Consider the following 21,470-nt stretch of genomic DNA (forward strand, 5'->3'; position numbering starts at 1 on the left):
CTTAAGGGGTGGGGGACGTTAAGGAACGGGAAGGCAGAGCGGGGTAGCGGCGCGGCCGGGGGCGAATTTCGGCCTTTCCCGGGGGACTTCGTCTTGCCCTGTCCCGTAGTCTTACAAGACGTTGGACCCATCTCTCTCGCGTAAGGGGACCCACCTACCCTCTCCCTACCCCCTCGCGAGAGCGATCATCGATGGCTGATTTTGCTTCTGGTGCTTGCGTGCGTGTTTAATTTATTTTTTTCAATTTTTTGTGAATTAAAAGTAAAATAATTCAAATCGCGCTTTGAAAAAACCCAAAAAGTAACTCCCCAAAAAACACATTTTCAAATTAATATTTTTTTGCTTGTAGTTTGGGTTGTATTAAAATAGATAAATCTCTGTTTTATTTTCAGTCGGTGTTGTGACAAGAAAAGCTGCGGCAACCGCAACGAGACTCCCTCCGACCCTGTGATAATAGATCGGTAAGTTTTTCCCTACCAATTTTTAAACTATAGACTGAAAGTGGCGCGGCTAATCAACAGACATTTCTACGAATCCACAGCTTACCCGCGGATGAGTTATTTGAACGTTGATTGTACACAAATATGGCACCTCGTTGCTCTGACCGGCAGTGGCATGAATTATTACCCCCGCGCACCAGTGGCGTCCACCCCCGATGACCCGTCCGCCATTTGGTTTCTTCGAAACAACTGTAACGTAACCTGATAATATGGGACTTTTATTTGTTCAGTGGTAGCGTAGAATATCACATACCAAACCGCTACTTCTTAGAACCAAACAGATTGACTAGTTGTTTAGCAGCGCTCAGCTACTTATCTCGAGTTAAATTGAGCTGCTATCTCTTGGTCCATTCCTGTGGAATGGAGAAGATGTAGGTATAGACTTCCAAAATATGATATCCATTATTTTCAGAGTGTGCTTCTCTAGACATGGCACCCACTAGACCTAGAGATAAAATAAAATATCCAGCTTCCGGTCTGAGCTGTGTTCTGTAACAGCTTAGGCGTACGAGTCGCCACTGGGGCCCGTTGTCATCGGCGATACCGGTTATGATGGAGTTTGTATGCAGATTCGTCCCGTCAGATGGAATTATCCCGGTTGAATAATCGCAAAAATACATTATATCGCGTTTCATTTGTCTGTCACGCGTGGTGCGTGCCCAGAAATCCCCGAATATTTGAATAGGGTGATAATTTGGTGGGACGCTATACATATACGTTCGCGCCCCGCGAGGGTTGTTCCGGCTCCAATTATCCCGTGGCGGTGCTCGAAAAAATCGCGAATTCTAAAGACGTCGTAAAAGTACACTGCACGTAAAATATATTTCTCAAAATCGACGATTGACAACACCCCAACTAATACGACCTTGTTACCATGAATTGTAGAACTTGAAGATCATCATCAAGATATAAACAGTTTATAAATAAACAGGTAGGATAAGGTAAACTCTTTTACCCCTGATGATTTGGAGTTTCGATTTGCTGTTAGCTAAGCTAACTGGGTTTGTATCCGTAATAGTTGTTATCCGTTCATTATGGTGCTCTTTGTCATGTATCTATCTCCACAGAAGTTATGACATAACAACTGTTTTACCTGTGACGATAAAATCTGCTGATGCCAGTTTGGTTACTTCCTATTGGCTTGAGTATAGCTGTCGGTGCAATGTCAGTATCTAATAGATGTACTCGAGTATTAACTCGAACTGTCTTCTACATCTTTGATACATGATACTACATACAACATGATAGGAACAATTTAGGACTCTCTTTATCCGCAGATAAACATTCTCTCTTAAGAGAAGATCTAACTGTTTCAGCTGTAATAACAAGTTCTTCATATCTGTTGATAGTGTATACTTGGTCTAAAACGTTCGTTTAAATGTTATTATAAAAAAGTCACATCATCAATGTGTCTCTCTATCATCATCGGAGAGATACTTTATGACTCTCTTGTATCTCTCTTTGATAAGAGAGCAGCGGAGATGACATAAACGATTCTGTGATGGCAAGTTATTTATATCTACGGATAATGCCAACTTGGTTGTGGTGTAGCCGTAGTTGTAAACTCAGTATTTCACTGATGTTCTTGAGTATCTGTATGCAGTTACTCTTCAGTTCATAAATCTATCTATCTATCATAGAGATAGTTTATCATTCTCTCATTATCATCAAACCAACATTCTATGATGAACTATTTCACCTATGATTACGAATAGTACCAGCTTGGTTGTTGGGTAGCTGTAAAGTTAGTATTTAACTGTATTTATATGTGTGCAACCTTTTTGTCTAAAACCATAATTTGAAACTTCAAATCATAAATCTATCTAACATTCAACATCGGATAGATGTTTCATGACTCTCCAATCATCAGCAGATTGCAAAGATTACATGGACTGTTTTGATAAATTCTTCATATCTGTTGGTCGTGCCTGTCTATCTGTCAACATAATAGGAACAGTTTATGAATGTTATTATCAGGAGATAAGAGAGGAGCTAAGATAACACAAACTGTTTCACCTGTAATAACAAATTCTTCATTTGTATTGATAGTGTATACTTGATTATGGTGTAGCTGAAGAGTTATTTCTACAACTTCTTGGTCTAAAACATTCGTTTAAATGATGTGATAAAAATAAACTTCAGATCATAAATCTATCTATCTATTAACATCGGAGAGATATTTTATCACCAAATAAAAATCCTGTATCCCGCTTTGGTAAGGCAATGGCGGAGATGTCATAAACTGTTTCACTTGTGATGTCAAATTCCTTACATCTACTGACAGTGCCAACTTGATTGAGGGGTAGCCGTGGTCCTAGTCAGTAAAGTCAGTCTCTACAGGTGTGCAACCTCTTTGTCTAAAACAGAAATTAGATACTTCAGATGATTTTGCATGAACTGTGATGATAAATTCTTCATATATGTTGATCGTGCCAATTAGTTCAAGTGCCTACAAATTTGTATTAGTGTTGAAGTAGCTCACGTGGTTGCAAATTCAATATTTTCATGAGAATTTACACGACAACGGCTGCTATAGCTCCCTCAATATACTAGTAAAAGTTTTTGATACAAAAACGTTGGTAAGATCTCCATCAATAATTCGTTTACGACTTACCAGGAGCTATTTCGAGCAATTGTTATCTTCCCCCCGATTGAACCCGTACCCTTATCGACACCAGCCCGCTTCCTTCCCGGATCAACTTGCTTAATGAACAGGAAATAACACGATGGAAGACGAGCGACGATCAATTGAGCTGCGGAGGGATCCACGGGCAGTTGCGATCCTTTTAATAGATTCACTTACAGTGTAAGTCTTACACCCTTTAAATGTGTCACTTTGTCGAATCGCCGTTTGCATCCCGCTAAAGGCTGATTGCGTCCTTGAAGGCAATGATGCAACAGGACGGCGGGCCTAATCCCAGCTCTCCCCGTACCCCGCGCCGCCCGCGGAGTGCTTGGAGTGGGGAGTAATTTGCAAATTGGTGCTATTACGTGTCGGATAAATACAACCCGGGTGTTCCGTGACTCGTATGGCGATCACCGTCTACTTGGGGCATTATTGTAATCGCTTTTATGGAAAATGTGAAGGCGATGTTGCCACTTTACATAACCCGGGGTCACCCCCTTTAACCTCTTAATGCGCACCTCCGTGACATATATGTTTCAGAATATTATAGCTCCGTATGGGTCACGGTTAATATAGAAATAAAATTTTTCAATTATGTTAAGTATAATTTAATTTTAAATATAATATATTTTATCTCCGGTAAGATTTTTTTTATTGTTGAATATTTCGAAATTTATTTAGAAAAAATTGTTCCACCAAATGTGTTACCAAGATGATTCTGAGTTTGAGCATGCCAATTTATCAAAAGGAGGAATTGACGATAGCGAAGTAGAATCGGAATCGGATGATGAACAATCAAATGATATCGGGTAGTTTATTGGTGTCCCAGGTTATACATTCAATTCAGATAATTTTACAGTATACGAATATTTCCAATTGTTTCTTCATAATGAATTGATAAACTTATCGTTAATTGTTTTACTATTTAAATCGCTATGCAGAACAACAACTACAAAGATCGTCTGGTGTTATATTGCTCATAAAAACAGAGGCAATGCAAATATTTTTATTTATAAATATAATTCAAGGAATACTAAAAAGACCAGAAGAAAGAATGTACTGGACAAATAAAGACATCTTTGCTACTCCAGTATGTCAAAACTAACGCCTTCAAATCGATCCAAAACTAAACAAAATTTGGCCTATTTATAAAGCTCTAAATAGAAAATTTAGTGCATTTTATATACCTGAACGAGACATAAGTGTAGATGAAAGTTTGTTATTGTACAGAGGATGATTGTGTTGGATCCAGTACATCCCTCCAAAACGATCTTGTTTTGGGATAAAAATCTACATGCTCTGCGAATCTAAAACACTGTACTTGTATTCGTTTATTATTTATACTGGAAAAGGAATCATAATATTCCAAAAATATATAAACATGCCTATGAATTCACAGATCGTATGGTCGTTAGCAGATTACAAGTCCTTACAAGCAGCAGATTTCCTGCTGATTTATATGGTACTCTGAACAGAAACCATTTACCACGACAACTTGTGACTAAAGAAACTAAGAAAGGAGAATCTGTAGCATTCCAAAGAAAAAAAGTCGTGGTAATGAAGTGGCATAACAAGAAAGAAATTTGTTTCTTGTTGACAATTCCCAAGGACGAAAATGTCCTGCGAAGAAAGTTAAAGAAGGATATCCCATAAAGTAACCTAAATTAATTGAGGACACCATGGGAGGCGTCGCTAGATTAGATCAACACTTTGACTATCAACTAACTAAAAAAACTGGGGAAAACTACTATAAAAAAATATTTATGCATTTATTTGATGTTGCTCTTTTCAACTCTCTTATGTTGAACAAAAAGCATGTAGGAGCGATGAATAATTTCGAATACAGAACAAAACTGATAGAACAATATCACTTGAGTGCAAGAAGAAGGCAGGGCGACAAAGACATATGGGACCATTACGACTAAAGGAATTTAATAAATTAGATAAAATAAGGACAAATAATAATTATTTGCAAAAAAATAAATCTTTTTTGTGTACCCAAAAATTTGCATTAAGTGGTTAAGATGTAGTTATAATGCGGATTATGGTTACAGTATCACAAAATGCTTTGCCAAGTGTATGGAAGGGATGTAAATTCTGACGTCTGATGCGCTTTGAGGCAAATAAAACGTATAGGCTCGAAAAACCGCTCATTTTCCTTCGCATACTGCAAATTCCTCGTTACCCGGATTTCCTAGTCGATTTGGCAACGCGGCGCCCGATCGACGCGACTTCCCGGCAGTGCCTCATTAATTCGAAACGGCACGCGTCGTCAGTACACTTTTTTTAAACGTGCAAAAAGTGATTAGGCGGGGGTTTATTTAATTCCGCTGAGTGCCCCTTCCCACCCCCTGCGGATGATTATCATTTAACCGGAGCCCGTCATAACCTCTGAAACGTTCACGTATTTTCGAAAAAAAAAAAAAGGAAAGAGGTAGTAAATAAAGCCGCCCTTGTTATACAAACAATAGACGCCGAAACCTTATCTGCCCTTTTTGTTTTGGGCGCGTTGCGGGTTTTTTAAGGGCCGTTTCCCGATTTTATCGGCGTCCCGGAGTTTCGGTGTTTCGCCCCCGCGCACCGAATTAGCAAAAAAAAGCGTCTCTCCGATGTTGCGACGTCGGCACTTTTCTTCTTGCCCTCCCTCAAATAGGGGCATCTAAATGCAAGACCTGACGCGGGCTAGGGGGCGGGTCTTTTTATCCGCGATTTATTTTCCTATGTGGCCGGTCAAAAGTAACGTGCCAACGGAACTCTGTAAAATTTTCAAAAATGCCGGTGCCAGATTGGGCGTCGAATGAATAGAAATTGTAGAATATCGTGCGCTTTCTAAAAGCCAACAATTTGACAATGTTTACAGTATAATACCCCCCGTTACGCTATTCCTATATAGTTATTAACCAAGAATGAAGAAGGTTATTTGCTTTTGATAACATCTGGAATTTTTCAGAGTAGCAAAGTTCAACCTCCATTTTTGAATTTTGTCTTTGACGGATATAAGATGTTCAGAGATTTTTGGACAAATAGTAAATCTGGTTTTGACGTTAGATTCCTTAAGAACCTTGGATATATTGTCAGTGTTATTTTGGATGTAAGGAAGGATAACAGTGGCAAGTGTGGGATTCCTCTCGGACTCATTGCTGTTGGAAGGTTGTGGTGAAGTGTATTTTGTGATGGAACGCTTAATATCTTTAGTGTGGAAATTATTAGAGCGAAGAGCAGAAGTAAGGTGTTTTAATTGTGAGTACAGTGACTCGGGCTGAGATAATGGAAATAGTAATCTTATTTTAAACTTGGCAATGACATTTACAGTACATTTATTGACCAGCAGTATTGATAGTTCCGTCTGATTTGACTAACAAAAGTATGAATACCATTGCTGTAATTTTTTTGTAGTATTATAAAATGTAAAAAATGAACAGTACAAGTACAGCATTTAGTTCATTAATCTACATGAGAAGATTCGAAAATCGGTACTTATCAGATCATCCTTTGAAAATACCGAATGACAAGTTGGTCAAGTTAGTTGCTAAATCTGTAACGAGAACACAAATTCCTCTTTGCAGGTTGAAAAAGAAGCAACATAATAAGAATATATAACCTTTTGCTGGGATACAATCAACAATCCCCTATTACGCAAATGAAGCCCAATGCCAAAGACGCCAAATGCAACTTGAATCTTTTATGCATGTTGAACCAACCAGCAGTTATTAGAAAATTTGAAATTTTTTGAGCTGAGACATCACCAAAAAGTCGCAAGGCGGCCTCTCGGTCTCCTGTGATAAGCGGTATCTATAAGAATAAATTAGTTAGATGCTGATAGAAACGAAGTTTACAAGCCAAGGATAAAGCCAGGCTTTTACTTGAATCATAAAATTGCAGGGGTGAATCATTAATTGTTAACAACAGTAGCTGGTTTAATATCATTCATTTTAATTAATTGGTTGTTGTTTTAAATTTTCAGCAATTTCAATATTGAAATGAAATTAGTGCAATTTATACAGTACAGTAGACACACACGCTTATATAACAAAAAAATCAAGAGCAGAAGTGCTAGTTTTTATTATTTCGTTACATTCAAATTGGCACCGAAGTAAACAAAATAATTTTTATGTCTGTAAGGGTAATAAGGTTAGGTATAAGGGAAACATGAATTTAAAAAAGTAAATCGTCCAAAGGAAAACGATGCAAAATAAATTCGAGTATCTGGAATGGCAAGCAGGAAATGCCAACTTGTTTTTTAAAAAACTGAGACCAATTGAAATAATTACGTATAATAAATGGCACATCTCCTTTGACAGGAACCAGTGATTTCTAATATGTAGGAATCCACAGCTCTAATAGTCCCTAAAAATTGATTTGACATTTAAATTGCCTTATTATTATATTAATACACATTTTGCAATTTAAATTCTTCTATAATTAATAAAATTAGTTACCTTTCAACAATTGATATTGAAACAGTAATAATTTCAGATATTGGGAACCTTTTATAATCCCTTTCCAAGATATTGTAAAAAGTAATAACAATAATAATAAATAATTAATTTGCATTTTATTTGGCAAAGAATTAAAATGAAACTTTTTGTGAGTTTTAGGTTCTTTTATTCAAAATTTTGGTTCAGATTTTTGGTCTTCTCTGGGCTGTTGACCATCTCAATGGTCATATAACAAAGTCGTCGCCTTTATTTCCTTTTGGCAAAATTAATTTTACAAAAACGCTTTTTAAAAATCAAGATGTCAATTTCTCCCCCTGGTGGCCATTTCAAGAACTCAAAAATCATTTGTCGTGAACGATTTGCCAATCCACTTATCTATATTACATTATACGGCTATTTGTGTCTAATTTATTAGCACCCGGTGCAATTTGTTAAGGCGTTACTATTTATTAATCGCGGCGATGTTTCGTAACACTTGTGGGACGTTCATCAAACTCCCTAATGGATGTCGTTGATGGGATACGGTTCCTGGGCCGGATGCGGACATGTCTTGGTCGCCCCTCTCCGCCCCTGACGGGTCATTAACAGAACGCGTCGTCGTTCAAAAGCAGTCATCGCGTTGACACTGTCGAATTTGTCAAAACATTCGTTTTAAGAGGCGTCGCTTGTTCGATATTTCCGGTCGTGGTCTGCAAAAATTATCGGCAAACATTTTCGAAGGAATGTGATCAATTTTCCTCTGTGGTTCTGGAAGAAGCTTTAAAAGGTAGCCCTAATGAAATAAAAATAATGGTACCTATTCACAAAATAATAAAAAAATTAAGGTAGTCTGCGCAAGACCACGTGTGGAAAAAAATGTCAAAGAAAAACGTCACGTCCAAAGAAGTTTCTGTTTAAATATCAGTAGAAAATCGCCCGTTACGAAATTGTTTAAAAAAAAATCTAAATTGGAGTTTAAAATGTATTTGCAAACAATTTTTGTATGGCAAGGGATAAAATATATAAAAGGAAATGCATTAACAACGTATATGATTTATGAAGCTTATAACATTCCTTATTTATTTATTTCCTTTTAGTTATGACAAAAAATACACCATTTTAAGAACTGAAGAGTTTTAATGTCAGTATTAATAAAATAAATAAATACATTACTAAATAAATAGATAAATAAATTGTGTCTCTTAATATTTCTTCTTTCGTTCATTGATAAGACGAACGTTCGTCGTCTTATCAATGTGGCTTGTCGATTTATATATTCGATATGTCTGTTGTGAATGTTGTAAAACTGTAAATTACCAAACAACTATATAGTGAACCGTTGATTTTTGGCTTAAGGTTAAAATTAAATGCCTGAAGAAGGTCTTGAAGGCCGAAACGTCACAAAAAATAAAATGTTTCACAAGTAACGGACACTTATTTTAATTTCACTAAAAAAGGACCAAAAAAAACCCAAGAACCATTTCTTAAGAATATATAAAATCACAAGGATCCAAGAACTCACAAACTAGAAATATATTTATATATATATATATATATATATATATATATATATATATATATATATATATATATATATATATATATATAAAGGAACTAAAACCCCTCAATCTCAACGAACTGTTCGGAGAAACCAAATTTTTGAGATGATTTTTCAATTAATAAGTAATGATCTATACTGTGTAACGCTCAACTTGAACTTGCTTGTTCAGGAAAGTCACAGGCATACGAAGACAGGGAGCATAAAAACCATGTTGCTGGGTAGTTTATTTGTAATTGGATCAAAAATAAATTTATTTAATATAATTTCCAATATTATAGAAAAATTGCTCAATTGCGGTAGTTTTCAACTACCTTTTTTGAGAACAGGATAAACTTTGACAATTTTCCAAGGTTCTGGATGAACACCCGTTTCAAGTGTCATGTTAAAAGTGTGACATAAAGGAGCACACAATGATTGGGAACAGTCTCTCACCATAAAACTTGGTATGCCATCAGGACCGGCGGTAATTTTGTTTTTGCGTGCTTTGCTTGCTGATAAGACATCCTGGATGGCGAGCTTAGGTATGTTGACTAAATCCGGATTATAGGATAACAAAAATAAATAATTTCGAAAATACTTCTCGCAGATTTCACAAAGTTGGTAATAAATAAGAAGAAAAACGACTTTTTGGAGTTCTTTTATATAGCCATGTTTTACATGATGCATATCAGTATTTTTCCCTAGAGAAAAACCAGAATTTTCCATGATCCGTATATCGGCCATGGAACCAGCGCATTTAAAAATGGCGAAATACCACCCGAGACGGAAGAAATCGCGAAAAACAGAAAACTTTTCCTGCCCGTGTGCTCTTTCGGGTCGGTCGTTTTTCCGCCACGCGGGGGCGAGAGAGGGGGGAGCGCTCCCCTCTCGAAGCCGCCCCCCGCGCGTCCCTCGTGCCATCTCTCTCGCTCCCGTTCGCGTCCGGGACGCAGCCCGTGTTCCCTCGGGACCCGGACACAATCCCACGGGTCGGTATTGACTCCTTGTTCCCTTGTGAGCTGGTCGTCAATACCGCAGGGAACGGGCCGAGAACCGAACGTTGCCGAATCTATCCGAAGTGGTTGACGAAGAAGACGACATAAGGGTTTAGCGTTCTAAGGTATACGAGACTCCGGGGGGGATCATGTACCAAATGATGGTATATCATCTTATGGTAGTTGTGGATTTGTTTGCTAGTACCACCTTTTATTTACATAAAATATATGTACAGGGTGTTGTATAATTCTTCAAGAAGATTCAATGCTGGGCATTGTGGCAAATGGAAAAAATACAAGCCATTCTGCTGAAGCAAAATATCTAATATATCAGAAATTTTCAACAGTATAATATGCTACCACCCCACGTTTTTGAAGTTGGTTAAAAATCAATAGAACATTTGTGCTGTCTGCTATTATAAAAATCGTATTCTACGTTAATGTACCCGATAAGCCATTTTGGGCACTTTTATGAGATATCTGGGTTATTTTTTAAGATATGAAGCTCCGGTTTACGCGACACTGTGCTACTTTTTTGTGAAATTATAGTTGCTGTCAACAAAATGATCATGGCCCTCTTGGTTTTTGAGTTACATCCAAAACTATCGATTTTGGGACCACACTCGTATCTCCGTTGTCTTTAAGTTATTGAAGAGTTTAAACTGTTGTTCAAAATTCAAATTCAAAATGTAAAAATGGTCTTATAAGTCCAGAGTTATGACTTGGGGCACCATCTGGCTGAAAGTAAATATCATTATAATATACTGAGTGACTTCCTCAAGAATGTCTATATACCTAAGTGCTGTAAGACCTCGTTCATAAATTTGGTAGGCTATTCATTGTCCCAAAATAAAACATATCAACATATCATATTTTCCAATTCCAATTTTCAGAAAATAAAATAAAATGAAATAAACACAGAAAGAACAAATGGATGGGTAATAAAAATATAATTAAAAAGTGACGGTGCCTTCAGTTTTTGACACATTTGCTTTTTCGTTTCTAATAGATGAGTCATAGCTAACTATCTACTTAACATTAGAATAACGTTTCTTGTATAGTTTTAGTTGATTTGGTTGATTTACAATGGCCTATTGCTACAAATAAAGTAAAAAATGAGGAAAATTGAATTTTGACCTTCATTTTCAGAACAACTTTATACTAATACATGTTTGTGAAAAGATTAAACCACTTCCAATTAACGTAAAAAATAATATATAGGGTGTTGCAATTTAAAAAATATGTTTGCTTCATAACAAAAAAAAAGGTTAGAGGAAGTAAAAAACAAACTACGCCACTGGATTCTGCATAAATTATATATGATTATTTTTTAAACTGTTTAAAAACTCATAAGGCAACTAAGATACGGGGGCGTTCCCAAAATCGATAGTTTTGGCTTCCACTGTGTATCTCAAAAACCAAGCGGGCCGTGATAATTTTGTTGACGGAATCTTTAATTTCACAAAAAAGTAGCGTAAACCGCGACTTTTTATCCTTAAAAATTACTGAGATAAAGGTAAAGGTGTCCTAACTGGGATACCCTGTACACTTTCCTATGTAACTGTTTTGTGGTCTGGGACATTTTGGTTACTTATGAAATTTTGGAGTTTAGTAGAGTTTAGCCTTTTTATTCGTGTAGCCTCTTTTAGAGAATCAAGAAAAAGTATCTCCAAGGGATTTTTTTCTTGTAAGTAGAAATCAAAAAATTGTACTTGGTTTTTTATAGCAGCAAAGTCTTATAAGCTCTATAATTTATTGAAATCATCTAACTAACTATTTTATATATTTTATTTACTATATTAATCAAAACTCAAAAAATCGTTGTCTGAAACAGTTAAAAGGCGCTTTGGTAAATTCTACAAGAAAAATCGGAAATTTTCAGTTTTTACGATGTCGACGAATCGACGTTGCAGAAAAAAAAACGATTTATGTGGCTTGGATGCCGACCGATCTCGATAAAAATTTGTCACAGCGAGCGAATAGTTTTTTTCCCGCTCGCAGGCACCCGCGGACAGATTTATGAAGTGGTACCGACGTCGCAGCTGAGTCGTACGTCATACGCGACAGCGTAGAACGTAACGGGAAAAAACACAAGCGGTTCAATTTTTTCGCGTACCTTCAAACGATCTCCAGTTCGCTCAGCTTAAGTGCAGAACAGCGTCAAAAGGTCTTGACGAACTCACCACGAAATTGCGAATTTATTCTTTTTTAGCTGCTCACAATATCTGCTACCAAATATTACCAAAAACTCCAGCCACTCTATGAAGACGAAAATATTGTGCCTCATTTAATCTCAAATCGGAAAAGGAAAAATCGGCGATGACGACTTATTAGTTAAATAAGGAAATCGTCTCCAAGTTCCATACTAATCACTTTGAAAGAAATTGTTTGCTTCACTTAAAAACACAGATTGGTACCACAAAACAAAAAGGCAGATTTGCTGCCGATTGATGACAATGTTTTTATAAATATCGTTGTTGGCGACAAGAATTTATTTTATGTATCTCTAATAGCATTTTCCCAAAAATGGTTTCCAAGTATTCTTCAGATCTGTAGAAGGGTTAATGAAACACTTTCGTACTGCATACTGACTTTTCTGTACTATTTCACATTAAGTCGTATATCAGTTATCAGTTATGCTGTTTCGTTGTTCCTTGGCGTTGTATATTACTTCTAAAGGCAACATGCAGGTCTTCATGTCACTCGGTCTTGAAAGTTCTTCTCGAGGTGGCTCCTTATAGAAATGTTGGTTGTAGAGGTTACCTATCTTCTTTACCTTCTCGGCGGGACTTATAGTTGTTGAGCGCCGGTTGGTTATCTTTTTCTGCAGTTGCAACTCCGTCTTAGATGGATTCATAATTTGTGACTCTAGCGTCTGCTCTGAACTACAGAAGATTAGAGCTAAGTTTGTAATGTTGTGGTGCTTAGAATAAAGTATTGTCTAGTGTATACTGACGTCAGATGTCGTCTTTGTCGTCTATTCTTTTTTCTTATTAGTAAATTTAGTGGAAAGTCGTAGATTGTTGATGTGGAACACAAAATCTTGGATGTCCTTCCAGACCATCAAAAATCGTTTTGGCTTTTCTCCAAGTAGGTCTTCAAACCATTCCATGCAAATGTTGATTAACCAGAAGAAAACTATTGAGGTGAACGAGAATAAGGCAGTTCTTAGTCTTGACTAAAGCATTGATCTTTTTCCTAGAAGTATATTATGGCTTTTTTGCATGGAGGCGTTCACTCTGATCGCGTCTTCCAGCTTATTCTTGATGATTTCACTGAATTTTTAATGCTCAACAACCGTATAGAATTAATTTTTTTTTGTTGAAATTTTTTACATATATATCCTTTACACAAATTCAGGGTCTCAATTTAAGTTTTAAAACATATGATAGTTTGTATATTATAAAGAATTTATGTATATATTCTGCAGGGGTTTAAGAAGAGATCATGGCCTTTATAACGTCTAAGTGAGTTTTTATTATTCCGCGTTCCAAGGAAACAGACTATAGCGATCCGGTTCTCATTTTCGTCCGGTAATATCGAACCTATCGAATTTCGAATTCAATTATGCGGCCGTACAGTCCTGCGAGTAACTGCCGTATCAGTATTCCCGTCCAATTTGTCCCAATCAAATCAACCCCCCTCGTTGCGAAAATAATTCGACATCTATATTCCCTTTGTCGCCCTCTTTAATTTTTAACGTCCCCCCTCCCGGCTACTAGCCGTAGATAACTAACTTAAAGACATTCACGTATTATATAGTATCGCCCGCAGGACTACCAAAACACCAACAGCAGGACTCCGTTGTTCCTGCCACCCCACCTCTTATTGTTGGACTATTATTTTATTACCGGTCTCCTCGTACGGTCCATATGGCCCCCGGGGGTACTCGTGTCGTATGCCGTATGTTACTGTTGTCTACGTAGAAGGGGCGGTAGGGGGCAGCGGGATCGTGATGTTTGCCAAGTGACGTCACGACGACGCCGCTTTGCGCGATGAGAAAAAACAAAGTCGGCGAAATTTTGAACAACTCTAGGTCTATAATTATCCGCCATTAGTCTTTCCCGTGTCTTTCCCAAATGGATTTGTAAACCTGTCGACGCGTCAGAGATTTAACAGGGCCACGCCGCGAAGCCACGTGCGTCTAAAACGTGGGTTTGTGGGGCTGCGGTGAGGTATAGGGGTCTTATAATCGGAAAACCAGCGAGAACAATCCACCTTCATTGAGTGGAAATCGAATGGAGCACGGATATTTGTGGATTTGGCCAAGTGAATATTCACCAAATCCTTGGTTTTAGTTTAACAATATTTTCCAATTAAAAGAATATGTGATTTAATAACGGCATCGCAAAAGAAACCATTTGGTCCAAGAATCGCGATCTTAACGTCATAGGCGTAATCTTTTAAAACACAAAATCTTGATAGAAATAACAAATTTTACCATTTTACAAATAATGTCTTATATTTGTTTAGTAGTATAATACAACTGTTTCACATCAGTTCTTTTAAAATTCATTGTTTGAAACAACAAATTTTACAATTTTGCACATCTTAATTTCATACCAACTTATGTCAAATAATAATTTCTTGTTACAACTTTACAAATAATCTCCGATTTTTGTTTTGTGGTATAAAACAACTTTTTCGCATCAATTCTTTTAAAATACAAAATCTTGATAGAAATAACAATTTTTACAATTTTACTTAATTTCAACTAAAGAAATGTTCTTAATTGAATAATAATATATGACTTTATTGCAAATATCATCAATTTCCTTCAACATTGTGGAATTTTCTGGAATTGAGTCAGCAAATTATCAATTTGACCTTTCAGTAAGTTCCGTATGTTAGCATTCCTTTGATTTTATTAGCTATCCATTTTCTAACGCAGGGATAAACGAAATACCTCGAGGAAAACATGATTTTAGTTGATAAAGATGATTAACATGAAGATAATGAGACATAATATGGTGAAAGAATTATTTAGAATGTTATAGATAGTGTCCCTTAAGGAAGGGAGTTTTTAAATCAAATCAAACAGGCTATCAATATAAATTACGGTAACAATCGAAGAAGTACTAACCATAACCATAAAAATTGGGGTGCCTTACTTTTCTTTTTTTTTTCTGTTATACTGTTGGTATGGTCTATTTTTTTTATTTCTTTTTCGGATAGGCGTTCAATGTTTTCAGACCTTTTACTATTATTTTATTATTTATTATTCTTTATTGTAATTTATACTAATATCTAATCTTCTGTGACAGAAGTCTAGACAATTAATGTGATAGTTATAATGTTTGCTGTGCAGTAATTATTGTTGTGAATAAGTAAATTGAAATTGAAATTAAAAATTTTGAAAAAAAAACAATATTTAATAATCAAAATAAAAATAAAATAAAAAACCTTTATTATGAAGACATTTGCAATTTATATTGTTCGTATAAATTTATCTTATTTTAAATAAAACAAAACTACTATAACAACAGCAACAAGTATAAGTATCGGTCCGGAAAAAAAACAAATAACGTACCAGGAGCGGCGAGTGTGTGTTTTCCGCGACAGCCGCGGGTTTTATCTAAATGACATAGTCAAAAGTTGTGAAACGGAGAGGGACGTTGATGAAAAAGCTCACGTATTATTGCGCCATGTGTAATGGTCTCCCATTCAATTTGATCTGGTTTGTGTATCGCGCCTCGTTAGTGTCTAATAAAACCGAAAATTATCGTAGTATCGCGGTCGCACTTGTGAAAGTAAATACGTAAACTATACGGGGGGGCAGCAAAAAATTTATTCTGATGTATTCATTTCTTTATATCACTCTCTAGTTGTTCCCTTCGTCTTTGTTGTTTCATTATTAATTAAACCAATTATTAAATACAAGAAATGGTCTACATTTTTTGTATTATTTATTGTGGCTTATAAAAAATTATTAGATAAATGCATATTTTGGAGTTTATCTTTTAGCATTAAATTAATGAGCATGAATAATAAAAATTATTATTTATTAATGTAAACGTTTTTTTATTATTATTTTCTTAAATGCCTGTTTTTTGGGTATAATTGTTACCCGTACTTTAAAAATTGTTGGTTTAATTTGGAGCTAGCTGAATTTAAGTTATCGGTAACGAATTTCGCTTCCTATATGGTACATTAATTAATATAAAGCACTGACATTGTACTGTAAAAATTTGTAAATTTTTTAGTTTTTTCTATTATTTTCGTCTATTCTGCTTCGTTTCCCCGAAAAAACGCTGCTTTGAATTAATATCTGTTTGACTCGCCCTCGTATAATTATTATCAGCGCGATAAACGTAAAAACAACATTATGATGCGACGACACGTTGTTAACAATAATGGCGATATAAATTGGTGGTCTGTTGGACTCGGTTCTGGTTAAACGATCGTCAATAATGGCGTAATCTCTCGTATCCGTTTACAAAAGGCGACGTCGATGATTTTCCAACGCATGGGATGTCAGAAAAAAAATATTAGACAAAAACGTGGCATTAGACGCTAAATAATTAATGAAGCAATAAGTAATTACAAGAGAAGTAACAAAAAAGTGTTTGACACGACTGCTGAAGCTGATTTTGTAATTCGGTTTCCATGGCAACTAGTAAATTAAATATGTTTTCGAGAAATGTAAAGATATTAGAGGCCTTAGAGCTTATGAAGCAAAATTTTTGAGCAGTCAATTATTCAAAATAATATAATATAATATAATAATAATAATAATAACACACATACTTTAAGTTTAACACCTTTACTGAGAAAATGTTTATGAATATACAATGTCCTCAACTTATACAATGATTTTTGTAACACCGAGCCAACATCCTTACAACAAGTCTGCATCAAACCATAATAATAAATTTTTACACCCTTCTGAAGAAGCACAGATAATCTCATCATTTAGGGCAATCTTAAAAAAGGCGTTTTTTACAATATCTTCCCTTTTATTTCCAAATAATAACATCGGAGTTTGCTCGCAAACCCGTGCGTTAAAATCCCGGAAATGTCCGAAGTGGCTCGGATCCGTGGGAAACGAAACTGACGTTCTAAAGTGACGCTTCCCGCACGCTAGATCTGTGTGTAATTAGGTATTTTACAGACGGGAGTAGAAAAAGACATTTATACTACAAAAATTTTTTTGTCGCTATGTCATTACCTAAAAATTTCTCTGGAAAACAAATATTACGTTTCGTTATCGTATTTGTTACAAATGAATACACTAATAGCTAGGGTCGAAGAAAAAGATCTGATAATCTCCTATATAATAAAAAAGTCTCAAATGTGTTGACACACGTGTCATTAGAATTCTTAAAATTTTTGACCAATGTGTCTTGAACGTATGTAAATGCCGATTTGCATGGTTATCACAAAATGGGCAAGGACTTGGGTAACTTTTTATGATGACGGAAAGTTATTACTGATTTTAACCTTGCTCGAAGAGAAAATGTTCTTGCGAAAATTGTTATATCAAAGAGATAATGACGGCCAATTGGGTAGCATTTTGAACAGTATTTCAGAAGAGTAGAATAGAATAGAAAATGTGGCGAAAAGTCAGTTTATATTAGCTCTTGTGAACCTCCTTCGATATGTTTTTTTATGATTAAATTAAGATCTCCAATCTAATGAAAGACTAATTTTGCAATAAAAATATCTTGAGTAAGCACAACTGAAAATAAAAAAACTAATTTGCAGGCAAAATCTGGCATTTTTTGACAATTTTCGCTTTCTTTACATTTTAAAATTTTATTGAAATACAGTTACATTTGTCTATTCGACTACAACATTGCCATATTCCGTAAAATTGAAGGAATAACTTTTTTAATTTTTTGATTTTTATTTGCATTAAGAAGAATACAACCTTATCCGTAATTGCAGTAAAAATATACCGAATTACCCAAAACGAAACGACTTCGAATATCCCCCCAACCCTCGACGCGATCCGCGCCCGCCATATACATTATGGTCCTAAATTACCCTCAAATAAATAAACCACGTTACGTACCATGCATTATCCCGTTTAATGGGTAATACGGCGTTAATTTATTCGGCTGCGGCACGACAATTTGACGAGAATTAATAATAAATTCGTCCGCCCCCGCGGGCTGGGGGGGGGTCGTTCGCGTGACCGCGCGCCGCGCTAATGCGACGCCAGATGGCGCTGACTCTGGCGGACGCCAGATAACGTAAAGCGATACTAATTACACACGTGAGTTATTAGGCAAATAGCTTTTTTTGTGTGTTTCTCGTGTCCAAGAACGTCAGCCGGCGAGGGCGCCTCCTCACCCCCCACCCCCGCCCGTATATACTGGAACGATCTCATTTTATGTTATAAATTTACTTTATAATATCATTTTTCAATTTCAAATCTAATTCGGAACAATGTAGAGTTTTAGAGTAATAAAACTTCAGCAGGTATGCAAAGTCTGAACACTGAAAATGACGTGCCAAAGGCGTCCCGATATAATACTCTCTCTCCAAGCTAGTTTCAAGTTACAACAATAAATTATGTTTAAGCTACGAAAACGGATCGTTCACTATTTTTTCAAGAAAAAAAAAAACGACGACATTTAATTTTAAACTCATTAAAGTGGATCTCAAACGTGATGACATTGTCAGTGACTTGCGTAGCAGCTTAGATGTCAACTTATCATTTAAATTGAAGAAATTGTCCAATAATATGCTAGGACTCATGTAAACAGCTACACGAGGATTTGAATGCTTTAAATCTCCCATCACTACGTTTAAGACACTTGTTACGAGGTGTGTTCAAAAAGTAAGGTGATTCTTAAGTCCCCCCTCCCCAGATATAATACATAAGCACTTCTGGTAAGCACTTTCTGGTATAGTCTTGAGTTCTTCCAGCGATTTTTTTTTTAACTCCCCAATAGTACCAAACATCCTTTCATGGGTTTCTTGAGTTTGAAGAACAGGAAGAAGTCGCAAAGGCCAATGTGAATATGGTGGCTCAGGCATGATTGTGCTTTTGTTTTTGGAAAAAAGTTAGACACAAGCAACGAGAGTGAGCTGATGTACTATCGTGATGCAAGTATGCCCACAATGCTGGACGTTTTCTTCGTACTTCGAATTTTGAAGTTTGTCAATTCGGATGGTCATGTCAGTGAATGTATTCGTATTGTTCTTGCAAAAAAGTACCCAAAACTAACAGTCGTAGAACTTTTTAAATCACTCGTTTATTAAACACACGCTCCGCTCGTGTCAAATAAACTTTTCTTCTTCTTTCTAATATGGATACCATATTAGTGGGCTACTGCCTGTTCATTGTCCACACGTCTTCCCCGGAAGACGAGGTCCAGCATTCTTGCCACCGTTTTGGCCGTCTTCCTTGAGATCTTTTCCCTACTCAGTTGTTCATTTTTGCGTTCTTGACGAATCTGCCACCTTCCACTCTTTTTATGTATTTGTTCCAAAATCTTGGTCTTTGCCTGTCTTGTATTCCGCAAATGGCTCAGATGTCGTTTACCACACTTATTGCATAATAGACTATAAGGCACTCGTTTACTGAACACTCGCTCCGCTTGTGCCAAATAAACTTGTGACATATGTTTTGTGATATTGTCTAAAGACTGTTTTTGAGCCTCGGCGTTTTGAATTTTGAAGGCTGGTGCGTACAAAAAAAAATGTATGCCAATAATTTTTTCTTTTTTTTTTTCAGCAGAAAATCGCCGAACACACAAAACGCGTCTAACGCTTCTTTCTCATAAAAAAAAGTAAACTTGCAAACTGGCTGAAACTATGATCATATGTTAGGGGCATGTGTGTCAACATAACAAAAAAAAGTTAGAAAGTACGTTGCCCGCCCAATTATAAAGGTCACCTTAGTTTTTGAATACACCTCGTAGATCGTATTGAAAACGGAACAAAATACTTTGGCTAGAAAATTGCCTGAATCACGATTCACTAGCTACTTTTCTAATTCAAAATGTTGTCAATGAACAGTCACTAGACCTTTTAGAAATATCATCAGTAGTAATGTTTGACCTTTTTTTTAGTTTTTAAGATATTTTCACACCTGTTCTACGTAAAATTAAGAATTGTTTTTATTAACTCGTGCTGTCCTTTAAAACGGCACAGGCTGCCTATTTGGGTAGCCTTTTGCAATTAGAATAAAAATTCGACAGTACGTATGTAGACTAGGTGTCGTTATTTTTAATTTAATTAAATAATATTTAAAAATCATAATATTCTTCAATTGATAAAGTAGTCAAGATGCTTTGAAGTTTCATTTGGCGCTATGAGAAGTATAATTAAACAATCTTTTTCTTCTATGTCTTCCAGGACCTATTTCATAAAACGATGTTGTGTAGGTTTGCCAAGTTAAATATTTTTGGTCATTAACAAGTCGATAATTTTCTGTTCCTGCTTCCAATACAGAAGATGGTAGAAGATTTTCTTTGTCTAAAAGAACCTTAATATTTGTTGGCAGGTTAAAATTTGAAAAAGGATGTATGTCGTCAAATAATTAAAAAAAATGTTTTATTTTGATTCAATTTATACCACATCCTGTAAAGTTTAGAGACGACAGATTGAGGTCCAAGACCGAGCAACAAACAGCTGCCTCCGGCAACGATCCAACAATATTTAGGAAGGGGGAGGTGGAGAGTGAAATTACGAAATGATTTTTTTAATTTAATGATTTTTTCTACTCCCTTCTGTAAAGTACCTAATTAAACACCGATTTAGCGGAAAGCGTCATTTTACGAGGTGAGTTTCTTTACATATTTCCGGGATATTACATTACATATTCTCGAAGATTTTTCCGCACGGCTTGAATTTTGACGTTTGTCAATTCTGAAGGGTATGTCAGTGAACGTATTCGTATTGTTTTTGCAAAATGTACCCAAAATACTAACGGTCGTAAAAAAAATTTAGTACGCATCACGTTTGGTAAACTTTTTAAGTCACACGTTTATTAAACACTCGCTCCGCTGCGCTCCGCTCGTGCCAAATGAACTCGTTGCATAATATACTATAAGTCACTCGTTTATTAAACACTCGCTGCGCTCGTGAATAAACTCGTTTCTCAAATGCCGTTTACGCCACTTGTTGGTCAAAATAACCAAAATGGTTGCGATGTTGAAATAAAAGAACTGCAGTTTGCGGGACAACAATGTCTAATCCCGCTAATGCACAGTCGATATCGAAAAATCAAATTAAAACCCAATATTGGTAATTCGCGGAGGGAGGCCGGCCAATTTGTTTCCCGTCGGTCACGTGACCCGGTCGCGTGGCACTGTTTTGTTTGGCCACGGTCGTTCGGTTACCCAGTAATAATCGAGTTAGCCATTGCTCTATCCCAGCATACTCGAAATTTATTCAATTCTATCGCAATGTGGAGATAAATTATTAAATTTAATTCAA

The 21,470-nt window shown here is 36.1% G+C and overlaps 1 protein-coding gene across 3 annotated transcripts in view; it reads left to right on the forward strand.

Moving 5' to 3' along the window:
• Positions 1–21,470, forward strand: part of LOC132701996 (transcription factor collier) — a 106,577-nt gene that overhangs the window by 50,928 nt on the left and 34,179 nt on the right. For all 3 annotated transcript variants that reach the window (XM_060670383.1, XM_060670384.1, XM_060670385.1), the window contains exon 7: positions 393–461. In XM_060670383.1, coding sequence (XP_060526366.1) covers positions 393–461 — 69 coding nt within the window. The remainder of the gene's footprint in view (positions 1–392; positions 462–21,470) is intronic.

Source organism: Cylas formicarius, unplaced genomic scaffold, assembly GCF_029955315.1.
Source record: "Cylas formicarius isolate icCylForm1 unplaced genomic scaffold, icCylForm1.1 PGA_scaffold_5__7_contigs__length_24384050, whole genome shotgun sequence".
In the NCBI taxonomy this organism is placed as follows: domain Eukaryota; kingdom Metazoa; phylum Arthropoda; class Insecta; order Coleoptera; family Brentidae; genus Cylas; species Cylas formicarius.